The sequence below is a fragment of the Alosa alosa genome, chromosome 1 (assembly GCF_017589495.1).
Source record: "Alosa alosa isolate M-15738 ecotype Scorff River chromosome 1, AALO_Geno_1.1, whole genome shotgun sequence".
Classification (NCBI taxonomy): domain Eukaryota; kingdom Metazoa; phylum Chordata; class Actinopteri; order Clupeiformes; family Clupeidae; genus Alosa; species Alosa alosa.
Window position 1 is genome coordinate 51,686,592 of NC_063189.1, and position 27,394 is coordinate 51,713,985.

The 27,394-nt window shown below is 39.4% G+C and overlaps 1 protein-coding gene across 1 annotated transcript in view; it reads left to right on the top strand.

The window, feature by feature from the left end:
- The window catches only part of znf644a (zinc finger protein 644a), an 80,388-nt gene extending 61,472 nt beyond the window's left edge, over positions 1–18,916 (top strand). The window contains exons 3-6 of the mRNA XM_048257057.1: positions 13,323–13,814; positions 17,564–17,689; positions 17,793–17,889; positions 17,975–18,916. Coding sequence (XP_048113014.1) covers positions 13,323–13,814; positions 17,564–17,689; positions 17,793–17,889; positions 17,975–18,167 — 908 coding nt within the window. The 3' untranslated portion in view covers positions 18,168–18,916. The remainder of the gene's footprint in view (positions 1–13,322; positions 13,815–17,563; positions 17,690–17,792; positions 17,890–17,974) is intronic.
- Positions 18,917–27,394: the final 8,478 nt, after the last annotated feature.

Below are 27,394 nucleotides of genomic sequence, written 5' to 3' on the forward strand. Positions count from 1 at the left end.
GATTGTGTGTTTTCTATATGCAAATGATGGTACATTTTATGATTTAAATGCCTAATTTGCATATATAAACATAAAATCTCAAAAACTTGTAACATTTTTTCTTTGGTTTGATGTCACTAATCAACTGGAGAAGTTTCATAGTGATGGCTATAAAAAAATGTTTTCCCTATTACTTAGAATGTTGGGCAGAACTTTGGCCTTTAATCTAAAATAAAAATATGTTCCACTCCATCTTCGGCAGAAGACTTTTAGTATATGATTCAGGGGGGTATTAGGACCAATAAAAACTATGAGGCATTTCTGTTGCAAATTTTTTGTCTTTTTGGGCTAGATTGACTGGCTTACTGAGCAAGGCACCTAACCCCTCACTGCTCCCCGAGCGCTGCTGTAGCAGGCAGCTCACTGCTCCAGGTTAGTGTGTGCTTCACCTCACTGTGTGTTCACTATCTGCTGTGTGTAGGGCTGGGACAACGCGTCGACGTAATCGATGACGTCGACGCAAAAAATACGTCGACGCAAATTATGAGAGTCGATTCGCCAAGCATAACATGTGCTGCTAAATATTTTTCATTTTACACCTTCAGTGTTTTCCATACGTTGACTAATCTGTGGCTGGGCACCACGAAATCAAAACCGGCCACCACACATTGATGTTATGTTATAGTCCTTCTATTTAAATTAAAGATAAGATAATTTCATTGAGCTGCACTTTTTACTCACACAGCCTTTCCTCGCCCCGCCCGCTCTCTCTCGTAACGAGCCCGCTGCTCCTCTACATGTGCATTTAACAAATTATTCACGATTGTTGAAGGATTGTTGTTGCCACATAGAAGCACTGCATAGAACACAGTGGGCTAAATTGCTATTAAATCCGCTTAGCATCGTGACCATGCTGCGCAGATTTGTTCAAAACTGCAGCATTAAAGTTAAGGTAAACTCTGCTAAGGTCTTATCACAACATAGTACATTGAGGAGACTAAACTAAGTTAAGTTACAGTATGCAATCAAGCAGTATTTCAAAGCTAACGTTAGAATACTTTTTGGATGTCAAGTTTAGCATGCTTACTTGCAGCTGCTTGTATTCGTTACTCAGGCTCATTTTATTGACTCTGAATGTTTGCAAAATCCCGATGTAAATGGAAGTGTAAAGTGTTTTCCAAGACTCAAAAGTGCTTGTCCAAAGGAGAAGTACGAACCGCTATTTGAACTAACTACGTTATGAATTGCATCCACACATCAGCAGCCTTTTAACTGTGTTAATGTTAATTGCAAGGATTCCCACACAAACGTCTTAAAATGACAGGCACTCAATTAGACATACTGAACTTTGTTGAATGCTACCTCTGACTAAGAATGCATTACTTTGCACTTGTATAGTCTTTTATTTTGGAATCTTAAGAGCAATAAACATATAATGCAATGTTAAAGAATTCATATGTGTAAATAAACATGTATAAGTTGCTATTAGTGAATTAATTGGGAGATAATCGATAATCGAATCGGACTGAAAAAATTAATCGTTAGATTAATCGATGCATCGAAAAAATAATCGTTAGATTAATCGATGCATCGAAAAAATAATCGCTAGATTAATCGTTTAAAAAATAATCGTTTATCCCAGCCCTAGCTGTGTGTGTTTCACTAATTCACGGATTGGGATAAATGCAGAGACCAAATTTCCCTCACGAAATCAAAAGAGTATATATACTTATACTATACAAACCTGTATTCATTTTTGTACATTAACCTGTTGAGGACTACGGTCACAAATGTGATCAGCTGCGGCTGGTCCCCAGGGAGTACACTTACAAATATGTGAATTAGAACGTTCACGAAAAAAAGTTTTGCACGATGACGCGACAATTGTTTATGTCTTGGCATCTTTTGTCTTGGCTGTAAAATGTGTGGCCTCTTGTTTATTTTCTTTGTTTTTATCTAGGCCTGTCTTAAAGCCTGTGTCTACAGGAATGCTGTGCGAGTATGCCACATCTTGCATCTTGTTCTGTTTGATTTGATACCCATGATGACTTATTAGCCTATTTTGTGTTTGTAAATTGTCTGTATTTTTTAAATTCCTTTTGTTTGAAGCGAGGGTGTCTTGAAAGGCTCTTTATGAATAAAATGTATTATTATTTTTATTATTATTATTATTACTACATAGAGATGCACCGATAGATCGGCTGGTGACCAGAATCGGCCGATTTTCACGTGATCGACCATGACCGACATGCCGATTTTATGCGGGGTCAAATATGCACTCGCGCGCCCTATTGTAACAACACCCAGCTGAATTTGCAAAGTTAGAAGAAGCTAGGAAACAGGCCAACACTCAGGGCTGGATGTAGGGCTACAAAGAAAGTGCTACTGGCTACTGAGTTTTACTAAGAGGAATTTACTAAGCTGTCACTTCATTAGGCTACGTAAACATCGCTCATCACCTCCTGTCCCTGCCACTAATTGCGTGCCCACAGCTGAACCACAAGCACAGCTGAATGGAGATAACCTATTGCGACATTAAAAAGAATCAAAGTTTAGCGATCATAGGCTACATGATAATGAACATGAACATGTCAACAAGCAGCAACATACAGTAGCCCTAGTAGTTCTACTCCACTTAAAAAAAATACAACTATGTACTGCACATAGACTAGGGCTATGCCTTAATACTCTAGTCTAGCAGATTGAGAAGTGGATGTCATGAAAGTGAACAAACGATTGCCTATTAGAAAGGCAAACAAAAGTTAATGTTGCTTTTGACAATGTAAGACTAGCCTTTTGCATCCCTTTTGCATTTCTAAAGAAAATGGTTACAGAATGTCCTTTGAAGCCAAGATTCTTGTTTTCACTTGATTGTGACTATTTCAGTGTTAGCTACCATTTGTCAGGAAAACTCCTAGCCCTGACCATACCCCCTGCTAAGCTAACCCATTGCCTGTCTCCACTCTAGAAGACACTTGAACTCAACTACTAGAAACTGAAATGCAACGGGCAAATGACAAATGATGATGTATTTGTGTTTGGTATCATTTTTAATGTCTCAGTGCGAGAAGTAAGAGGGTCTCAATTGTGAAATTGTAAATAAGTGCATATCTGCTTTCTGTGATCTGAGAGAAAATAGTCCATCTTCTGGTGGAAAAACCCCACCACCATTTGGTGGTCTGAAAAGGATACCCTGCTGAGACTGGGGTCTCCAGGTTTGAATACTGTCTATATGTTAATTCCTGCTTTGTAAGGTAATGCAAGATGCCCCTGTTCTGACTGGATACTTAAGGGTGATGAGAACCCCATTCTGGGAGTTTTTCCTGCTTCTCAGGACTCCCACCTTATGTGTAGTTGGATTTAGTAGGAAACCTTCTGTTTCTCAGAGCCTTCAATCGTAGTTGAAATCTTTGCCAGGTATGCTATATTTTGACCCTAGGTTTATTTTAAATTGATTGGTACATTGCTTTGAGATTTACCATTTATTGTGTGTTTATTGGTTAACTGTAGTGTATGATTATTCCTGATACTACAATAAATTGTTATATTGATAGCAATCTCTCTGGTGGTTACGGTAAGGAATTTATGATGAACAGTATTTGGTAAAGAGATAATCCGTTGGGAATAGCCTATATATTACGGATTGGTGGTTGATTCAACCAATGGTAGATATGCAACTAGTATAAATGGAGTCAGATGGTCAACCAATAATTAATAGTTCAATTAAATCTCATTGAAGCACCGGATAAGACAGAACACGTATTTTCTGGGAATTGTGTTACAATTTCCCGGCTTTCAACAAAGTAGTCTACAATGAAAACTGATGCTATGAATACTGAATCAGCTGTCTCTAAAAGTTTCTATAGCCTAATTGATGCATTTAACCGGAATTCGGATTTAAGTTTTTCACCGCAAAACAGACGCGCGCTGTTTTCATATATGGTGGCGCACCTAATCGTTATTAGCACTTCTCCCCTGTGTTTGCGTGATGGCCTACTCCCACTTTTCCCTCGCCCTCCCATAAATGCATCAATGCATATGAAAATATGTCCATGGTAGCATGTTCAAATGTATCATGAAAATTGTTCTTGTATTTTTAGTTGGATATTGGATGTGCAGTGTTTCCCCTACAATGTATTCATCAGCAGCGCAGCGCCGCTCCTGGAATTCAAGCGCCACTGCAAAAAAAGTTGCCTAATTAAAAAAAAAAAATAGACGCAAGTGAACTTCAGGAACAGCTAATAGTAGGCTAACGTTGAAGGCGCAGTCAGGGATTCCACAGGAGATCACACTTGTTTGTGTTTATGTTTAAGTTTATTAGCAGACGCAATTTTGTGCAAAAAAACATAGCCTACATTATGTTAACCAAGGAACCAAATTAAACACGCCAGCGAGATAGCTCGCCCCTACCTTCAGTAGCCTATTCCCAGATAAATTCCACGCATTGTTTAGTTTTTGTTTGTGATACAGGCAATGCTTTCAAGCCCTGTGTTGCTAACATACCTAGGCTGTGAAACTAAGGTCTAGCTAGCCTATTGGTGGGTTTAATTGAATTTGAGTAATAGGATACGCAACCATTTACATCTGAGATAGTTTGTAATTCCTTTAGAGCTCACCAAAATTATAGATATGATACAAGACACTTCTTCTGCTATAATCCAAGATAGATTTTCTTCGAGTTTTTGACCATTTATTTTACCAAATGACATGGGAAACATAATTCATTTCATCCACATATTCTTATGGACCATGCACAACAACGCTACTAAGTTAGCTTAAAACCGTGAGAATCAAGCAAGCGTCACGGGCCGTCACGGCATTAAAGTGACAGGCACTCAATTCGACTTGCACAGCACCAATACAGTGTAATGACATGAAAGAGAAGTCTATATAATTTATACAGTGCTGTGCAAAAGTTAAGACACCCATGCTGAAATTGACTAAAGGGAGGAATAAAAAACATATTTTGCCTTTTGTCTTAATGCCTTAATTAAAAAAATAGGACATCAATTATTTTTTAATGTATCATATATTGTAAATAAATAAATAAATGTTATTATATATAAATGTCTTAACTTATGCACAGCACTGTATATTCTAAATAGTAATAGGTTGTACAGTGGCCTACAGTGTACAGTTGTACAGTGGCTAATACTAATAATGTAAATGAAAAAGGTGAAAGAAAAACATGAATAATCCTGTTCAAGTACTGCAATAATCATGCTTTGTAAATGCTTGTGTTGATGGTTATGTCATAATTTGTAACTCAATCTGTCCAGAAGTCACCATGTTAGCCGTTCCAGAGTAATCCACAAATTTCGACATGCATGTCTTCAAATTTGGGCTTTAAGTTTCACAATGTGTTTAAATTGTTCTACATTATTTCATAACATGCCAAATATAAAATAAATGTTAAATGTAGCCTAAATATCTGTAAATATTAAAATCAGATGATTTACAGTTCTATGTAATATGTCATGTTTCATGTTTTTGTAATGTTTCATAGGCTAATGCAGGTCTACTGCTGTGAATAGGCTGAATACAACTTTGATCATTTTTATAGCCTACTACTGTATAGTTAACTTTGGCCTTGGTGCCCTGACGTGTGGCCTTTGTGCCCTCCACCAAATATGCCCAACTGAAGGCCAAGTGGCCTTGCCCCTAAAATTGTGAAATTCCAAGCCTGCTTTTAATAGCCGACAGTCTTTGAGAATACGTGAAATATCCACTGGAATTTTGTTTCTTTCTATTACACCTGCCAGTGTTATGTGGCTAAGCTGCTGCCTAGCAGGTAAAACACATTCAAATGGCTATAGCCTACATTTAAAAAATGTATAAGCTAGAAATGATGCCACATGTCTACATTCAATGCTATTTAAGCCACTTCAAAAGTTTGTTTAGATCCAGTGATTAAGTTTGTTTAGATCCAGTGATTCTGCCGTCATGGAAATGGAACATCACACTTCGGTACTGCCATGTACGATCTCTGCTTGAGTGCATTATGACATCGAATGGAATAAAAAGAATGATTTACAAATCATGTCAACACTTTGTTTAATTGAGAATAGTTTAAAGACAACATTTAAACTGTTGAAGGAGATACATTTGACTATTTCATGGAAACCATAAGTACATTTAGAATTTGATGCCAGCAACTGAACAGTCTCAAAAAAGTTGAAAAGTTGTGTAATGATAAAGACAGCAAAAGGAGGAGCATGGCACAACTAGTTAGGTGAACTGGAATCATGAATGGGGATTAAAAAAGTATAAGTAAGTATACTCTTTTGGTCCCGTGAGGGAAATTTGGTCTCTGCCTTTATCCCAATCTGTGAATTAGTGAAACACACTTAGCACACAGTGAACACACAGTGAGGTGAAGCACAGACTAATCCTGACTCAGTGAGCTGCCTGCTACAGCGGCACTCGGGGAGCAGTGAGGGGTTAGGTGCTAGGGATCGACCGATATGGTTTTTTCAGGGCCGATACCGATATCAATTATTACCAAAACAGGAGGCCGATAACCGATATGTAAAACCGAAATGTCAGTTGTCAAAAAGGGGGGTAGGTAGTAAAGGTGATATGCTGCAAAAAATGAATTCAAAAGGATTTAATTATGCAAACTTTTCTTTCTTCTTTTGATACACAATTGTCTATCAACTTGCATCACTTGCAAGTGTAAATCCTGTGTTTCATGTTAATCCAAGAGCTAAGTGATAGCAATTATTTTCATAGACTAGGCCTACACAATGGGCTATGTGCTTGTTAAGGGACCTGTCACAAAGAGGATGCTTTGCCATCGTGTGTGTGAGTGCACGAGAGAGGGAGAGGAAGAGGTGCATGCGTGATGGCAAGTGTTACGGTTGAATAGTTTAACAAAACAGTTTTAAAATAGTTCTTAGGCTATTTAAGTATGCAATTTGTGTCCATGTGTAGACTACAAGCTACACTTTTGAGAGCCTAAAGCTCAGGACGCGATTTAGTTCAGGTCGGATTAAATTACGGCTGGCCCTGGGTGCATGTTGTCTTTTCTGACAGTCCGTTTCAAAAAGGAGCAATTAGACTTTTTGACGTTCGCTATCGCATAATTTAGGACTTGTATGTACTATGTCCGCCGTGGTGTCCCGTTATTCACAATTAACGAACGAGGCGGAGGCAGAGAACTCCCGACACGCAGTACCCGAGAGTTTGTAGGCTAACTAGTAAACAGTAACGTGCATCAATCGGGAATTCGATGAAGGAAGTGGGTGCTTTACTTATTGATCCGGATCAAAGAGACAATAGCTTACAAAGTGGTGTTTTTGTAACTTCAGTGTAGATGATTGTGATTCATTGCAACTTCAGCAATGTAGGCTACCTTCCTTACCGTCGAAAAATAGCTCCGTACAGCTGAAGCCCAGTCTACAGTCTGCCTCAGTGAGAATCCTAAACTTTGTCTGTGTTCAGTCTTCGATCCTGATTGGCTGCGTTCGTGCTAACTAACAAATCAGACAGTGTAGTGGGCGGGACAATGCTCTTGACCACAGAGTAGCAAATGCAGGGAGTGAGAGACGCTTTACTGACAAAGTAGCGTGTTTCATTCTTTATCCATTTCAATATCGGCTTATCTGTGGAAAAAATGACCGATACCAATTATTATAAAAATGCTAAATATCGGCCCTAATAATCGGCCAGGCCGATAATTGGTCGATCCCTATTAGGTGCCTTGCTCAAAGGCACTTCAGCCGTTCCTACAGGTCGGGGTTCGAACTGGCAACCCTCTGGTTACAAGTCCGAAGCCCTAACCAGTAGGCCACGGCTTCCCCAAAAGAGCATCCCAGAGAGGAGGTATTCATCACTCTGTATAAACCTGTTTGAGCAAATGATGAAACAATATAAGAATAATGTTTCTTATCATGAAATTGTGAAGGATTTGAGGATTTCATTATCTACAGCACATAATATCATTCAAATGTTGAGAGAATCTAGAGAAATCTTTAAAACAAGAGACAGGGCTGTGAAAAATATATTGGATGCAGTGGTCTTTTATACTAGCCTGGGAACACTCAGACCTTCACAATTGTACAATTGGGAGTGGGTCTGGAAAAGGTTGATTGACTTACAACTTCCAGCAGGGGCGTAACTATAGCAGTGAAATTAAACTTAAATTGGTACATTAAATTCTTGTCAAATCGTTTCAAAAGTGTAGCAATCTTGTAAACGAAGATTTGTTTACTTAATTCCAAAGACATACACGTCTATGCTAGCCTGGAAAATCCAGACCCTGATAATCTAGAAAGATTAAGGGTCTGGAAAAGAGCAATGTAATGGCCCAACTCGAGGGGCGGCAACCAGCATGCATTTAAAAATCTAGACCATGTTTACTTTGAATGATTTCGGACTTCAACGCAATGGGATAACACTACGACCAATGTGTACTGTCCTCCAACGTTGCAGCGCTGTCTTCATCAGTTTAGCTGGTTCCCAGGAATGTTGGGGGAAGTAATGTTGGGGTAAAATGTAACGTGCATCATTGCTCTTTGCCAGAGTGTCTCGCATAGACAATTCCATTGTGCTCTCGCGAGAACTCTGGATTTCCAGGGTACGTCTATGCTGGATTAGCCATTGTATTTGCGTGCCCATGTTCTAGGGACATTGGGCTCAGGAAAACTTCTGACAACCATTCATTGTCTAAAAACTGGGTCCTGATCGAAGTCCCCAGCTGATATTATATATTATTAAATCCTATACCAGGCAGGAATGGGATCCCATTTCATTCTCAAAACTTTAGGAACTGGTCTCCTCACTTCCTAAGCATTTACAGAATGTTGTTAAATGGAGAGGTGAATCAACACAGTGATAAAAATGCCCCGGTCCCAGCTTTTTTGATGTCATTAAATAAAACATAAACATTTTTCCAAAAAACAATACAATTTCTCTCCTTCAATAGTTAATATGGTGTCTTTGAATTACTCTCAATTAAATATAGGGTTGACATGATTTATAAATCATGCATTGTTTTTTATTCACATTTTACCATAACTTGGAATTATCCAGAGTAAAATGCACTTTAGATCAATTTACGGATGATTAGGAGTACATATGTTGAGTTGACATCAAAATCATGTCATCCGGATGTGTTTTGAGAAAGTTCGATTTTACCGTTTTTAGTCAAAACTCGTTAGCCTGGAAGTGACCAGGGCATGTCATTTCGCCACTACAAAAGGCTATTTTTATACCTTTTCTACAGTTCCAAACAACATTACACTTACGTAGTAGTGAGTAGAGGGTCCCTAAAGCCAAACCAAAGTATCCCAAGGTCTTTAAGTGGTCGGATAGAGTCCAGAATGAATTTCATCAAGCCAGTACCTTTCCGGAAATGTTGCTGCTGCAGTTGGCATCTTTAGGGGAAAGTCCGTAGGAGTTAACCTGACTCTCGCCAGATGAATTTCGTTCCGCCTAGCTTCACTCACATCCATCTGGGACCTCTTCCATTGAGAGTGATTTCTGCACCCGATTTTATGGTACAGCCAATCAGGACGCAGGGCGGGAGTTTCATAGATGTGACAGCATAGAAGCGACTGTGAGACTGTCAGCGTTTACGGGTTGGCTTCGATGTGAGTGGAAGAAGTAGCACGTCAATAGATGACGGACAAGTGGCTTATTCAATCATATGCAAGCATTTTTTGATTAGGCCCAGCCTTCTGAAGCAACACTCCAATGGATTGGTCCCAGATGGATGAGTGGAGCTAGGCGGAACGAAATTCATCTGGCGAGAATCAGGTTACGTAGGAGTAGGAGAACATATTACATTTTTTTATTTTTTTTATTCAATTTTAGCATTGCATACTGGTCTGTTTCTTGCATTCTGTCTAATACTCCCAACACAGAACAGCCCACAAATATTTTGGCAGAGCAATTTGTATGCAAATAATTCTGTATCTTGAATTTCAAAGCAGCATTTCTAACATTAACATCTAGCTGTTTTGTGGATGCCTTATGTAATATTTCTGAACCAGCTGGTTCATTACAAAAGAAACACAAATGCTCTTGGATGGAAACATGACCGTGTCGATGTGTATGGACCATTGGCACATCTTTCTTCACCGTTTCTAATGACTTGCGCCTTCGCTGCAGCTTTATTTGGTTGTACTTTAATCAGCAGGTCGTGTGCCACTTTGCCCCATTGCTCCTGAGTGTGGCTTCTACAGTATGCCAGTCCCATCATCTAGCCTGTCCAGCTCTGGGGCTAATTGTCATTGGCAATCCTTAAACTCAACAAGATCCTTGGCCAATGAAACATGGCCACTACCTATTTTAAACGAAATTAGTTAAGATGTTAGTTTCTTTACACTTATAAGTAATTATAAGTAATATTAAGTAAATCATTTATTGTTTCTTCTATACTCTTTGACCTGATACAAAAGTTACAGTTACTCAACGTTGCTTTGCAACCATTCTGATAGAGGAAATATACTTGGTGGAAGGATGATTATCAATGAATAAGTTGTTATTGTTGTGTGTGTTTTTTTTAAAGGGGTTCCTTATTAAATTGCTGTTATATATATATATTTCTACATATTATTTAACATCTACCATTCCTCTATCTATCTATCTATCTATCTATCTATCAATCGGCATCATAACAGTATATGCCTAAAAGTGCAAAAAGAAATCACATTTGTATGTGATTAGAATGTTGCCAATTAAAGGTTCCATTTGATACTGTCATAATTAACCCAAGCAACCAGTTTGAATGGCAGTTAACCCTTAAGGTGTATGGCTCTGGGTGTAGGTTTCTGAACATTCTAAGTTCCGCAACAATTGAAGGTTCTAAAATTCTATCTTGAATTCAATGAGCCCAGATATTCTTTATAACATTCATTTCCCAACATTCCTGTTCATTCATTTCCCAACATTCCGGTACTCCTTTAAGGGTAAGTTTTAGATCTTCACAGTAGAATTCTGGAATGACTTGTAAAAGTATTTTACTCCTCAAAGATGTGTATTATACAGCAAATATCTAGCCCCAGAGGTTAGATCTGAAGTGGCTCCAAGTCTGAAACCTTAGGGGGCAGGGGCGGAGTGGGCCACTAAAATCCACCAGGAAAATTATGACGGCACCCCCCCCCCCCCCCCCAAACATGCACACACATCAATAGCACAAACAAAATATATAGTGCTAATGCAATACAACAAGCCAATCAACCACAAACCAGGCACTTTCAATAAATGTGTAAGGAACTAAATATGCAACAGTGCAGTATAAAAACAGCTTTGTGGGTGGATGGAAATTTCAAGCATCATGCAAGGACATATCTGGGTATCATAGCACTCCAATAGTTGCCTGTATACATTTCAAAAAGGCCTAGCCTACAGACAATGTCAACCAAATAACACAGGTAATTAAATAATTGGAAAAAAAACAGGCACTTTGAATAGGTTTGTATGAGAACGATTAAAGTAGGCCTATATAGGCTTACATATTTTAAGGAGTAAATTTTTCTCTTTTTGGGGGGGGGGCTTCCCACAATCAACAGCACCGCTGCTGGAAAAAATTCTAGAGGAAACACTGATGTGAGAAAAAAAATAGGTGTTCCATAACAATGCATTTATATTAGTAGCCTGTGAAATGAATGTCCCACACTGGGAAGCATTATAGTTTGATACTGCACTTGAAGTTAGACTTCAAGAAGAATCTGTCTGCTCACCGGTTCCATTTTTTTAACAGCCATTTCATTATTGATAAGTTGGTTACATTAATATATTAACATGTTCTATTAAAGAAAATATAGAAAATAACTATTTGTGTGTGCTGTAAAATGGTTAGAAGAAATTAAATCGGAATCGGCTAAAATCGGTATCGGCAGGTCAAACTCTATGAAAAATCGGAATCAGCCCAAAAAATTGCAATCGTAGCACAATTACATGCCCACAATGTCAACAGTCTCTAGCGTTGAGTGACATCACGCTCTGTCTGCCACTCACTGTCTGTAGCTGATCGAAATGAAATAAGCTTAAAGCTTTCATGTAAGACTGTATGTTTATTCTTTTGAATAACTTAATGATATAGAAGACAAGCCATTTTGTAGAGAGATGCATCATCATATGAGATTTGCAATGATGTGACTCTAAAACAGTCTTGGTAGCATAAGTGACATGTCGCTCTGTCTGCCACTCGTTGTCTAGCTGTGTGGCATTCTGAAACATCCTTAAATTCGGGACCATTGCTATTGCTTGTTTCAAATCGGGACCTTGCAGTTGGAATTATCGTTTGTTTATTCAAAGTCTCAAGTCCAAAGTAGCCTGGGCTATTTGAAGTGTCAGTTTATTGCACATCATGTTTACGTCATTTTGATTAGCCACTGCATACCCATGTTTGTTGGCGTGCAAAATCCACGGAAACCATTTTATGGAAGCAAACTGCAAACAGTGATTCTTTATGGTTGAGGTCAGACATGACAATCCTCCAAATATCATGCATCTTGACCCGTGCTGTGCCCTGATTCAGTGCTGCCAAAACTCTGCTTACCCGCTCTGTCTCTGGCACTGCACTGTGCTGTGTGAGAGGGGAGTGGTTACAGTAGAGCGGAGAAAGCCAATGTCAGCTTCTTTGACCGATATATTTAACAATATGTTTTGCATTACTTATCCAAACAACATCAAACTTGGCACTGCACTTACTCGTGCCCATAGCAAGACACTTGCCATGTTTGAAATCAATCGGACGAATGGTTCGAGAGATATGCGAATAATAGACACACTGACAGACAGACGTTCCTGTCATTTATAGATAGATTATTATTATTATTATTATTATTATTATTATTATTATTAATATTATAATTAATAATAATGATAATAATAATAATAATAATAATAATAATAATAATAACCCTCACAGACTTTTCTGCCATTAAACAATTGAACAATAAGAACACTGAATCTATAGAATGTTGGCGTGGGATTCTAGAAGAAACCAGGAAATGTATGCACTCTCTGGGGAACGACATTGCCGCTCCTCAGGAGGTTAAAACAATTCAGTACAGATTTATGATAAGGTGACAAAGCTGGTAGTCACACCTGTATAACTAAATGTGTCCATTTAGTTAAAGTCTGGTTAGCTATGACCTCATGTTGACAGTTATACCTGTGCCCTGTTTCGTTAAAATACTTTCTCCTCATTTCAATAATGTGACAAAGCAGCAAAAAATTCCTCTAAAAAAACAGGGATTCACAACTTCTCTATTTTCCACAATCCATTTATTACTGCATTGCTGCCATGGTATTTCCATGTATGCAGTATTCAAGGTTTTACCATTTCATACCATAATAAATTGTTCATTCATTCTGATTTCTGATTGCAGAACAGATGGACGAAGTGCATACAGAATCACCGGCTGAAGTAACCTGCCCATTATGTGGGGTAAGGTTTGATACAAAGAAGGGACTATCCAATCATGTGCGAGGCCATCTTAAGAGACTGGGAAAAGCATACTCTACTGCTACTTTTCGATCTCCACTTGACATTTTAAAGCAGTTGATGAGCAATAGAAAAGAGTTTCAGAAAACTCTCCAAGCTTTCCATAAGCGACAAATTACTTCTAAAACTTATAGCAGGAAAGATCCATTTTTCTTATCCATTGAATCATTTACAGAAAATGATCAGAATTGTTGTGAAGTGCTAGCTGAAGGAGCCAAAAATAAACAGTTTGAGGTTACAGATTCAGAAAAATCCCCCCCCTCAAGTGATTTGATAGGAATGCTGAAAAAGCGGAAGGCACATCAAGTGAAGAATCTCAATCATACAACAAGGAAAGCTCTCAGTTTACCACTGCAACAGACTGACTCCCTCTCAGGTGATTTTTATTTTAACCTTACCTAACCACCCTCAGGCATTCAAATTATACGTACACTGTACATACTGCATATAACTGTTTTTGTATTATTATGTGCTATAAATTGATAGTTTTAATATGATTGTCTTGTAATATTGTAAGTCACTTTGGATAAAAATGTCTGCTAAATACCATTACCATGATAGGCAGATGGATATTTTGTTATGGTTGGTTGTGAAGTAGGAATCACACAATCACATGCAATTAGGATTGCGCATTAGGAGTTATCATTGGGGGCCAAGCAGAGAAGCTGTGAAGGCACCCATTGTGTTTCTACCTTTTCTTATTGGGGGCCAAGCAGCGAAGCTGCGAAGGCACCCATTGTGTTTCTAGCTTTTCCTATTATTGGGGGCCAAGCAGCGAAGCTGCGAAGGCACCCATTGTGTTTCTAGCTTTTCCTATTATTATTGGGGGCCAAGCAGCGAAGCTGCGAAGGCACCCTATTGTGTTTCTAGCTTTTCCTATTATTATTACACATCTTTCCTCTGCCATTGAAGTCTATGGCAGCCCATAGAACCGTCTGGTGAAAAGTTGTGAAATTTGGCACACTAATTAGGCTGCATCCCAGAATTAATTTCACCAAGTTTCGGGTCCGCACCACGAGCGCTCTAGCGCCACCAACAGGCCAAATTCGGACATGCATTCATGCATGTAACTTCTGACCCGTTGGCCCGATTTTGAAAAATGAGGTACCATTGGAATCCTTGGACCAGGCCGAGTTCAACGCACCCTATGACGTCATTTTGACTATGACTAACCCGCCATGATGGATTTTCCGCCATATTGGATTTTAGTGAAAGTGAAACTAATTTTTCACAGGTCACAAATTTTGTCCGATCGTCACCAAACTTGACATACCTGATCTTCAGACCAAGCCTAACAAAAGTTGTGGTGTTTTATCTTCGGAACTTAAACCGTTCACCCATAATATCCAATTGAAACTTGCGGCAAAGCCGCCAAACAGGAAGTGAGCTCATATCTCAGCAACCCATTCATCTATCATAACCAAACTAAGTACATGGACTCAGGACCCAATCAGGGGGACGCTCAAGAAATTTGGTGACCTTTGACCTCTAGGGGGCACTGTAATTAAGAAACATGCCTTTTGGCCTGTAGCAGCAGTTGTGCTTAGAATTAAAACACACTAGTGGTGTCTGGTACTACTGTTGAAGGTCCTTAGGTCAACCCAAGCCAACTTGTGATGTCATCATAATTGATTCGGCCGCCATATTGGATTTAATCAAAAACACGTACAAATTTTCGCAGGTCACAAATCTTAGTGGATCCTCACCAAAATTGGCAGAGACCATCTTCAGACCATGTCTTATCAGTGCATCACTTTTTGGAACAATTGACAGAAGCATTCGGCTGTAACAGCCAATCGAAATTTGTGGCGAAGCCGCCAAACAGGAAGTGAGCTCATATCTCAGCAACCCTTGCATGTATCAAAGCCAAACGTTGTGCATGGACGCATGACCCAATCAGGGGGACACTCAATAAATCAGGTGACCTTTGACCTCTAGGGGGCGCTGTAATTAAGAAACATGCCTTTTGGCCTGTAGCTGCTGTTGTGTTTGGAATTAAAATGTACTAGTGGTGTCTGGTAACACTGTTGGAGGTCCTTAGGCCGACCCAGGCCAACTTGTGATGTCATCGTTATTGATTCGGCCGCCATGTTAGATTTAATCAAAAACATCAAAAAGTTTTCACAGGTCGCAAATTTCATCTGATCTTCATCAACATTGGCACAAACCATCTTCAGACTATACCCTATCAATATATTGCTCTCTGGAACAATTGACAAAAGCATTAAGCCCGTAACAGCCAATCGAAATTGGTGACGGCATGGAAACAGGAAGTGAGCTCATATCTCAGCAACCCTGCCATGTATCATAACCAAACTTACTACATATATTCATGACCCCATTAAGAGGACGCTCAAAAAATGTTGTGACCTTTGACCTGTAGGGGGTGCTGCAATTAGCAATATTGCATTTTGATGTCTAGTTGCTGATGTGTTTTATCAATCTTTTATTTTTTGATGTGAAACTGATGACAACATGTTCCATCCAGTTAATTCTAATGCGTGTGTGCAAGAGCAGGGCAGGGCAGGACGGGGTGGGACGGGCTGGGGTGATTAGGTGGGGGTGCTGGCTGGCGGAGGCAGTGGCGGTGGCAATACTCAGCCCTGTTTCAGCCCTGTTGATCCCGGGTGTCTGCTGAGTTCTATCTTGTCGCCGTGGCTACTCCGGCCTATTCTGCTTGGCCCCCTCATTGCTGCTTGCAGCTATATTTACACATCTTTCCTCTGCCATTGAAGTCTATGGCAGCCCATAGAACCGTCTGGTGAAAAGTTGTGAAATTTGGCACACTAATTAGGCTGAATCCCAGGATTAATTTCACCAAATTTCGAGTCCGCATCCCGAGCGCTCTAGCGCCACCAACAGGCCAAATTTGGACATGCGTTCATGGATGTAACTTCTGACCCATTGGCCCGATTTTGAAAATTGAGGTACCATTGGAATCCTTGGACCAGGCCGAGTTCAACGCACCCTATGACGTCATTTTCCGCCATGATGGATTTTCCGCCATATTGGATTTTATTGAAAGTGAAACTAATTTTTCACAGGTCACAAATTTTGTCCGATCGTCACCAAACTTGACATACATGATCTTCAGACCAAGCCTAACAAAAGTTGTGGTGTTTTGTCTTCGGAACTTAAACCGTTCACCCGTAACAGCCAATCAAAATTTGCGGCGAAGCCGCCAAACAGGAAGTGAGCTCATATCTCAGCAACCCATTCATCTATCATAACCAAACTTAGTACATGTACTCAGGACCCAATCAGGGGGACGCTCAAGAAATCTGGTGACCTTTGACCTCTAGGGGGCGCTGTAATTAAGAAACATGCCTTTTGGCCTGTAGCTGCTGTTGTGCTTAGAATTAAAATGCACTAGTGGTTTCAGGTAATACTGTTGGAGGTCCTTAGGCCAACCCAGGCCAACTTGTGATGTCATCATAATTGATTCGGCCGCCATATTGGATTTAATCAAAAACTACAAAAAGTTTTCACAGGTCACAAATTTCATCTGATCTTCACCAAAATTGGCACAGACCATCTTCAGACCATAACCTATCAATATATTGCTTTCTGGAACAATTGATAAAAGTAGTCTTCCGTAACAGCCAATCGAAATTGGTGGCGAAGCCGCCAAACAGGAAATAAGCTCATATCTCATCAACCCTACTATGTATCATAACCAAACTTACTACATAGATTCATGACCCCATTAGGAGGACGCACAAAACATTTGGTGACCTTTGACCTGTAGGGGGCGCTGTAATTAGCAATATTGCATTTTGATCTGTAGTTGCTGATGTGTTTTATCGATCTTTTATTTTTTGATGTGAAACTGATGACAACATGTTCCATCCAGTTCATTCTAATGCATGCATGCAACGGCAGGGCGGGGTGGGACGGTGGGACGGGCAGGGGTGATTAGGTGGAGGGGGCTGGCTGGCGGAGGCGGAAGCAATACTCAGCCCTGTTTCAGCCCAACAAAGTCAGTTATGTTTTGATGTGACACTTGTTGAAAGTGTTGATCGCGGGTGTCTGAGTTCTATATTGTCGCCGTGGTTACTTCGGCCTATTTAGCTTGGCCCCCTCATTGCTGCTTGCAGCTATATTTTCAATATGCTTTCTTCGCAGAAAAAAGTCATTTAAACGGGAAGGTGTGTGAACATTGTAATGCAGCATTTCATAGTGGTATCAGTCTGTCCAATCACCTTCGGGCATATGAAAAACGAAAGAGAGCTGCGCTGCGCTATGGCACAAGTAAGTAATTCTTTGGAAAAGGTGAAATTGTTTCTTTACTTCCAAACTCCATTTCCATAACCACAAATGTGATTTTATGCCTTTTATACTTTACGCCTTATAGCATATGACTGCAAACAAAGGAAGCAGAGGTCTGGATCCAAGAAAAAAATATTTCCTCTACCCTACACTACCGAGAAAATTTATCGACTCACATGCAGGTATTACATGCCTTACACATTTTTATTTTCCTTGTATGCACCACAATTACAGAGAGTTTTTTTAAATATCTTATTTACTTTGTAGATTCTGTGATTTGGTGTTCCAAGGCCCTTTATCTGTTCAAGAGGACTGGATCAAGCATTTACAGAGACACATCATTAATACCAGTGTTCCACATACTGGAGTATGCATGGTTGAGGTGACATCCTTGCCCATGGGCCCTGTCAGTGAAAGGAGGACAGAAGCCTCCTTATTTTTGACTGAAGTATTAACTTGAAGATAAGATCAATAAAAATATTTGTATCGCGCATATTTCAAAAGGCACATACTGTTTTGATGTTGCAGCAGTGTTATTTTCATTGGTAATACTTTACTTTAGGGAACATACTGTATATTGGCCATTAATACATAACTAGTATGTCTGTATGGGTGACTTATAAACATATGGGTTTGCATTAAACATTGTTAATGATTTTCATAAAACTTTATAGCCAAGAATAGATTACTTATTCAATGAAAATAGGCAAATGAATTAAATTGGTGATTCTTAAGAAACTTTAGTGGTTTACTGTTACACCAGTAACCGATACCTCCATATCCTCTTATCTAACTGGGGTAAAAATGTTAATATTGTTAATTGATCAATACAGTATTATCTTTTTATTACAGTTGGCATTGAAATTGAATTTGTCATGAGGTTTATTTTTATGGACTGATAAATCTTAAATATTATATTCCCATATTTGTGTTGGACTTTCTACCAAACCAAAGGCTTCTAAGGTTGGTGCCAGAGTGGTGGATACGTTTTATACATTTTGTATCATTTTCAAAATTGTATATGTTGTTTATGTTCTTTTTTTGGCTAAATATGGGTTTACAGATTATCACATTCTGTTTTTATTTGCATTTTACACTTTGTCTGAAACTGTCATCGTAATTGTAAATGTGTGGTTTTTTATCATTAGAATTGTATCATACCTTCATCATTTTCCTTCTTAGAGTAACATGATGTTATTTAACCCCTCACTTGTGCCTATAGCTACTTCTGTTTGTTGTGACAATGACTAAACAGGTATTACTACAGGCTATGAAGTCTGACATGTCTGGAGAAGAGAAGGAGAACTAACTGACATATTGGATTATGAGGAACCAATTCACAACCTAGCACCACCACCTTCTGTAGAACCTAGGTACAATTTCCTTTTTCTCTTCTAACCTGCCTTTGTGTGTTACGGTTAGGGTTGCAAAATTCCGTGAATTTTCAAAGTTGGAAACTCTCTGTGGGAATTGCCCAAAAATAAATAATCACATTCATCTAATCTTTCCTAACAATCCACTAGCTGTCTGCCCCATAAGAAGGAGGTCAAAAAAACGTGTCTCTGTAGGCAGCCTAGGCTCTGAGATCTGTACACAAAAACAATTGCTACCAATAAGGATTGGCAACCCACTCAAAGGCAAAATAAAATGTTTCAACCAATAACCGACGAGATGTGCATTTGGGAGAGTTTTAATTGAACGGGAGGGAGTAGCGAGCTAGCTCTCTGTTTTGATTGAACATCAACAGAAGTGACGTATCCCCGCTGTCGCTGATGCAACCTTTAACGGGAATTAATGGGAATAAACTGATCATTTTTAATATGGCAAATTAGTCTATAACGGGGAACTTAAAATGTAATTGACAAAACCCCATCTTGCAGCATAATATTAACACAGCCTGATTTAATGCAATGTTGAATTTCTACACTGCACACTAGACATAAAGGAAACTAACTAACTTATTCATTTGTCATATACAAACCTTACTGTTCTGTAACTGACCCTAGGCAGATGAGTCAGGCCCTTGAGTCGTGGATCTGCTCGAGGTTTCTTTCTAAATATGTATCTCCAATTCTAGGGAGATTTTCCTCGCCCCTGTTACTCATGGGCCTTCTTTGATTGTTTAACACTCTGTAAAGAGCCATGAGACATGTGTAATGTTTTGGCGCCTTGGGCAGTTCAGTGGCTTCGGTGTTGCTAGCTTAGCATGCTAGTAAACTGTGAGGGATCAAGCAGTCGGCATGGGACGCAGAGGCAAAAGGTTGACCAAAAAGAGAATTTATTTCTCAAAATTAATCTGACAAAATAACATAGAGGTTCTGAGCACAAAATAAGGGAACTTAAACAGAACTAAACTTAAGCAAACAAAGCACAAGATACCCTAACCACTGTCTCTCACACTGTGACAAAAGGCAAACTTAAATACTAGTGACCAAAACCATAATTAACACAAAGGGGAAATGGCTAAATCAATTAAGACTGTGAAATAATAAAAACCATTTCAAAGAAACCCAAATAATTCTGTGACAAAATAAACTATATTAAATGAAATAAATAAAGAAATACAGAATTATGTAATACAAAACAAGAGACAGAAAATCCCAAATGCCAACTAAACTTCCCCATGACTAGACTAGAAGGTGGACTTGGCTGGAGCGCTCTTAAGACAGCGGAACGTTTGGCTCCGTTTTGACAACCCAATGTTCCACCCGGAGACAACACCGTGACGCACCCGGCAAGTTGGCCAGACCATAGACATAATATACATAGACGCCGCATCGACCGCTACTCCTTACTAGCGCTGACGAGATTTGGAGCCGCCATCTTGGACCGGTCATCCACTCCACTCAGTGTAATCTGTTTGGCCGGTGAGATGAGCTGTCAGCGCACTTAATTAATCATATCTCACTGAATACCGAACAGATTCTCACGCGTTTTTTTTTTTTTTGCTGCAAAGGTCATACATGTAGCTATGATACAGGACACATGATTTAGCGTATTTTAATATTCATAGTGGGTTTAACAGTAATAGAATATTCTGATATATGATAAAGTGACCTGACGTCCGATATCAAAACTGGGAACATAATCCATGTTTGACAGCATAGACAAAACTAGTTTGATACAAGTTTAATGAGTTAAATATAGTTCACAGTTGACAGAAAAGTTCCATCAACAGCATTATTCACAGTCCACAGAAAGGTTCCATAAACATTTAAGTGAGATCAGTGCCATTCAGACATCTGAGGGGTATTCCAAGTAGGCCTATGTGGTTTATTGACAAACTTGGGTAAATTGACTCAGAATAAGTTGTAAACCTCCCAGTAGAAAAGCTGTATAATACAGGAAACATGGTTGTGTGTATATTCATAGTGGGCTTAACAGTAATAGAATATTCTGATATATGATATATTATAAAGTGATGACATCCAATATAAAAACTGGGAACATAACTAATCCACGTTTGACAGCATAGACAAAAACTGGTTTGATACAAGTTTTAATGAGTTAGATTTACAGAAAAAAATCCATTAACATTTTCAGTTCAGTGCCATCAAAAATAAAGTGATGAACAGACATTGGTGTGGCATAAAGGAAATGGAGTAACTGGGTTCAATATCAACAGCATTTGTTAGACAAGTTCCATAAATATTGTAAAGTGCAAGTTTGTAGGTTTGTTTCTGATCCTTAAAAATCAGACATTGGTTTGGCATAGTAAGTGTAACAGTTCATCAATTCAAGACAAAAAGGTGACTTGTCACTTGTACAGTGTCAATGGGTTCATCAACAGCATCTGTTATTTACAGTTCACAGAAAGGTTCCAGCCCCAATGAAGACATTAAATAAAAAGGAATTAAGAAACATTTTAGAAACTGCTAAGATCAACCCGTTCATGGAAGAATCAGGGAGTGTCTTCACAGGCTCAGTGAGACAGAGTTACCGTCATGCAGTTGGTTCTATGATTTCGACAACTGGTGCATGTCATTTTGTCTGTTCCCACCTTGCTAAAATTGCTTGGGTACACTTTGGCTGAGAACAAAAGTGCTTCAGACAGCAGGTGGGCAAATAAGATGGCATAGTAAACTGGGTAAACTCCATAAAGAGGACTGAGTCAACCAGGCGATGGGAAAATGGGACACAGAGTGGCTAATGCAGGTGATGAAGGTGGAGCTCATAAATCAAACATTCAGTCACAGTGTAGCAGATGCCCTGCAGTACTGCAATGAAGAGCTGCACCTTCCTCAGTTCCAGGGGTGTGAGGAGACCGTTCAGTTCATTCACAGTCTTTTTGAACAAGGCAGTTGTTCTGGAGAGATACAAAATAATAAATAAATGAATGAAAAGGAATTTGAGAGGCATCTTATTCTTGTTAGGGTAAATTACATGTGAATAATACAGTGTTGGGCAAGCTACTTCGAAATTTTAGTGAGCTAAACTATCAGTTACTCTGCCATGAATAAAACACTACACAAAACTACCACCCAGTCAAATGTATTAGTAGCCTAACACAAACACAGCAGTAGGCTAGTTCACTACATAGGAAGCTACTTTAAATTGTGCTAATTTCACATGACAAGAAAAGTGTAGCTTGTCTGGCTAAGCTACTTGATAAATAAAGAAGTTGAGCTATTTAAAAGTTACTTTATTCAGGAAATAGTGAGGCTACCACCAACACACTTAGGCTACAAGTAGCAGCTAGCGATTGCCCAATAGGCTAGTCTGTGCCACTTGTGTAAATTCGCCCGACCAAATCTAGTATGATTTATTTCTACAATAGCCTTCTTGTGTCAGTTGTAATCTAAGTCAGTGTTATGGAATATGACTTATCAAGTCTCAGTTCATAGCCGGGTGAACACCGAGTAAACATAGCCTAGCTAGATGGCTACGATTTTCATACAGTAATATCAAAGATTGCTCCTTCTCAGCTCTCTGGTAATATTCTATTCACAAAATACAACCAATAGTACGGTTATGTTAAATCTTACTTGTGAAAAGTAAATCCCCCGAGTATGGTCCGCTGATTTGAGAAGGAACATGCTGCACAGTGCTGTCATCTTGTGTCTTCTGCTGCAACGCAACGAGGAGTATGACCGGTCCAAGATGGCGGCCGCATTTCTTGTTTCCAGCAGCCAATGCGGCGTCTATGTATATTATGTCTATGGGCCAGACTCGATCCAGGAACGGCGCGTCTTGGTAAAGCAAACAAACATAAATTAGTGAAATGATACTTAATGAAAGTGATAACGTAAATAATACTTAACAAAACGTAATCAACCAAATGTGTGCACTCATTTTAGTGACCATGTAATGTTAAGAATTTGAATAAAGTTTGAATGTGTAACGGAATCAAATGTGTCGGTTTTAACCGTTTTAACGTGGGCATGTTCAAGTGTTTTTGTGATTTAGATACTGAGATGTTATGTAGGATGTATGTATGCGTAATGCAACAATATAAATGCATAAATGTACAAACTTAAGAAACGTGAGTGAGTGCAAAGAGGAGGGATTACCGACAGGTAGGCTACTGGCGTGAGTGTGAGGACGTGGCTGCGTCCCTCACATAAGGCCATCCTATGTGCGTCCCTCACATAAGGCCATCCTCCAAGGCCATTTTTTTCAAGATTCAAAGTAAAAAAGTACAATTTTGGTCATGGTGATTACGTAGGTATGAATTTAAACAAATGTGCATATTGTGACGTAACTGACCGGGTCCTCGACCCGTGCCTTCAGGCGCATCATTGCAAACCTCAATCCGATGCAGGTTATGTAGACCAGCCTTTCTCAAACTTCTTTGACCTGAGGCCCAGTCATGGCAGACTTTGGGGTCATAGGGGTCATCTACACGTACCCAACCCCACTCCCTCCAAATCAAATTGTCATTATCATTATCACAATCATTATTATGCCTATATTGTTATTGGGCGAGCAGATAGGCGTAAACCACTGATCTGTTGATCTTTAACAGATAAAAAGAAGGCTACAATAGCCTTTGGCCACGTTATATTCAAATTTGACTATACAATACTCAGTGCTATACAGTGTCACTCTTCCTCTTCTCTGAGCACTCCAAAGTTGTGACTGAGACTGAGCAACCGTTGCTTGAGACAGATTGTCAATCTGTGCCTTGGTGGGAATGGCATCCTCAATTATAGTCTGTGGAGAGCAATTTAGTGAATGCCGTTCACTAAGTGAACGGCAGTGAACTGAGTAGCGCGAGGCTACAGCGCGCTATCCAGTTCACCGTCAAAAAAAGCTCACGTCTGTGCCATCCGATCCGAGCAACAGAAAACGATCATAGTCTTTTTAGTTATTAGACAACAGGGACATAGACCATCTACCACAACCTAACAGATTTTAAGTCAAACAGCAAGAATCACTTAAATAACTACTCAATGGTAGGCTGAGGCTCATTCACAAATGGTAGTAGACTAGACTAGGCTAGAATATTACGAGGTAACGGTAGTCTCCTGGGTCAGTCCCTCAATGATCATGTTAACTATGTCTGTTATTTCCCACCACGTCTGTTTTTTAATCAACTTACCTGTTATAATAATAATATAATAATAAAGCTTTATTTGTATAGCACCTTTCATACACAGAATGCAGCTCAAAGTGCTTTACATTTGAAGCATGTAACACAATAATAGTCAGTCAGTCATTATCAATCACTTTTCTTTGCTGTTTATGTTATACTCAGCAACATATCAAAAATATAGAAAATGACGTCATAAGACTGGCAGCCTTAACCCTCTTACCCCCCACAAGCACGCCATATGGCAACTGTGGCAAGGAAAAACTCCCATATTCCAGGAAGAAACCTTGAGCAGAACCTGACTTAATAGGGGGAGCCCATCTGCTTCTGGCTGGCTGCGCCCTCCAATAGTAGCAGATGTAGAATAATCTGAAAATGTAGTCTACAGGATAAGATGAGTTAACTAAAAGCTTTCCTGGACAGGTATTGTTGAATTGTAGATCAGGCTACAATAGCTTTTGGCCACGTTATATTAAAATTTGACTATACAATACTCAGTGCTATACAGTGTATTATACAGTCTCTGCTCTGTTTCTATGGAAGTTCCAAAAATAAACGTCGTTCTATTAAGTGTCGTTAAACAATTAAATAGCATTCAACAGGTTGAAGCGGAGCTTTGATACCAACGTTATCAATTAGTTTTAGTTTCTCTCGCGCAGACGCCTGCATTGAATGAGCGCTCATACCACCACTTTATTGTATGGCTCCATGTTTAATGACATCGATAGCAGAAAACGTTTGTTTTCTTTTTTGTCGGTCCGCGGTATCTTGATCAAATGCGCAGCAAATTATCAGACGAAGCACCAGGCCTATACTCCACGACTCCGCGGACCAGCAGTCTCCACGTTGCGGACCCATATTTTGAGAAATGCTGAATAGACCACAACCAATTTCAATTCTTCAACACGGTCACCGTTAGACTAGAGGGGAGAAAGGATGGCAAAAGATCTGGGTACAGTTCTTCCAGAGCTTCGTGCCAAGTGTTAAGCGTTGTCGAGATGTTTGTGTGAATGAAACGAAGCGTATAGGCCAGAGTGTGATATGCGTAAACCAATGGTGTAGAGATGACGCCACAGGGTTTTATTTAAGAGAGCCTACATTTGTATGTAGGCAATTTATATTCACAATACTTAGGCCTACTAAAATAAATAGTATTTTATTTGTATTGGTTGTTTAGAGTAAAAAAAAAAAATTGGTCGCTCTTAACGCAAGTTTACAACCGGCAAGTCGGTCGGACTAAAAGGGGGGGAAAAAAATTTTGGGTCGGTTCTAAATTGACAGGGTCGGTCGGGTTACGGCAAACAAAACTATTTTTAAGGATGGCCTAAACCATAGGCAGAGAAAGGGATCCCCGCTAACATGTTAGCTGGCTTACTAAACTAAGCTAAGTTAGCTAGCTTTGTATACTAAGATAAGTGAAAATATATTTACCAACGAATCATATTGCTTATGAAACAATGTTTATGTAGCCCCTTCTTAACGGGTGTGCACGTTACCAGACACTTAAAACTACAACCCCAAATCAGAAAAAGTTGGGACGATGTGTAAAATGTGAATAAAAACAAAATGTAATGATCTGCTAATCTCTTAAACTCATATTTAGTTGCAAAAAGGACACATACACCATATCAAATGTTGAATTTGACTATTTCATGGAAAATGCCTATGTTAATTGTGAATTTGATACCAGCAACATGTTTCAAATGTTGGGACCGGGTAATAGAATGCTGGAAAAGATGTGTAATGATAAAGAAAACAAAAGGAGGAATGTTTGACACCTAATTAGGGTAACTCTCAACACGATTGGATATGAAAAAGAGCATCCCAGAGAGGCAGGGTCTCTTAGAAGTAAAGATGTACGGTTATTCATCACCGTGTAAATCTGTGTGCAAACATTATGAAACAATGTGCTTTTAATGCTTATTAACATTAAATTGTGAAGTATTTTGGGGAGTTCATCATCTACAGGACATAACATAATTAATCCTGAGAAATCTTTGGAAACAAGGGATAGAGCTGAAAAACAATATTGGATGGCCGTTGTCTTTTGAACCTCAGATGGCACTGCATCAAAACCAGACCTGTTTCTGTAAAGAAAATCATGGGTTTCCTCCGTAAAAGAGAAGCATGTAACTTCACAGCATGCGGTTAAAATCCTTAAATTCACGGACGTGTTTTAGTTTTATTTTTTTTTTAGCAAAAAACGTCACTCTTAACCAGGGTAGGAATTCCACGGCGGCCACGATGGCCATGGCACAGCATTTGAGAATCGGAGGTTTACAGGCCACTGTGGCCTTAGTGCCCCTTTCGGTCAATATTCTGCTTTGCGTCCGACTAATAGTGATTTTTATTTAGCCTTTGGCCTGTCAAAATAATCTTAGCATTTATAGCGCAAATTAATTTAGTCTTGTACGCAGTGGAGAAAATGACAGCGCATGGCGAGAAAGAAAGTGGGTCCAAATTCACCCATTCTTCTCAGTTGAACTACTCGTGAAGTGGCCTACTCATCACAGACATCACATATATCACATCACATGAAAGAGCTTTTTCTCAGCTTTTAAACAATGTTAGCCGCTAATTGCTGTGGTGAACGGTTTTGCGAGAAAAGTAGGCTAAATAATATGATTAAATGCAATTGTATTATTCTGCATAATGATGGTTCTGCGCCCATCTCCCTACCCATTCATCTCGGTGGAATACTTCACGAACCCTTCGTACAACACATGGCAAACCAAATATCAGAATAAACAGCAGACCTTACCGAACACAAAGGTGCAGTTAGCGGCTTACAGTTTGTGGAACTCGTTGGAACTGTCTATATTATAGACAGTTCCAACGAGTTCCACAAACCATTTATCAGCCTGAGTGGCCCACTAATTAGTCATTAGGCTAGGCCTAGGCTACATATCAACATAAGACTAGCTTGTGCTAGTTTCAATAACGTCAATGCTTTAGCTCCGCTAACCTTTCTCTCTGCCTTCCATCCATATGTAAAACAGCAAGCAACCACGCAAATCCGTCGACTGTCAAAACTTCTGTAGTTTTCCTCGAACTTGATGTTTGTAGGGTCATCGGTTCATTGGATAAACCAGAATCACATTCCCCATTCCCAGGAGGCTTTGCTCCATTCTAGCCTAGGCTTCCGTTAATTTAAC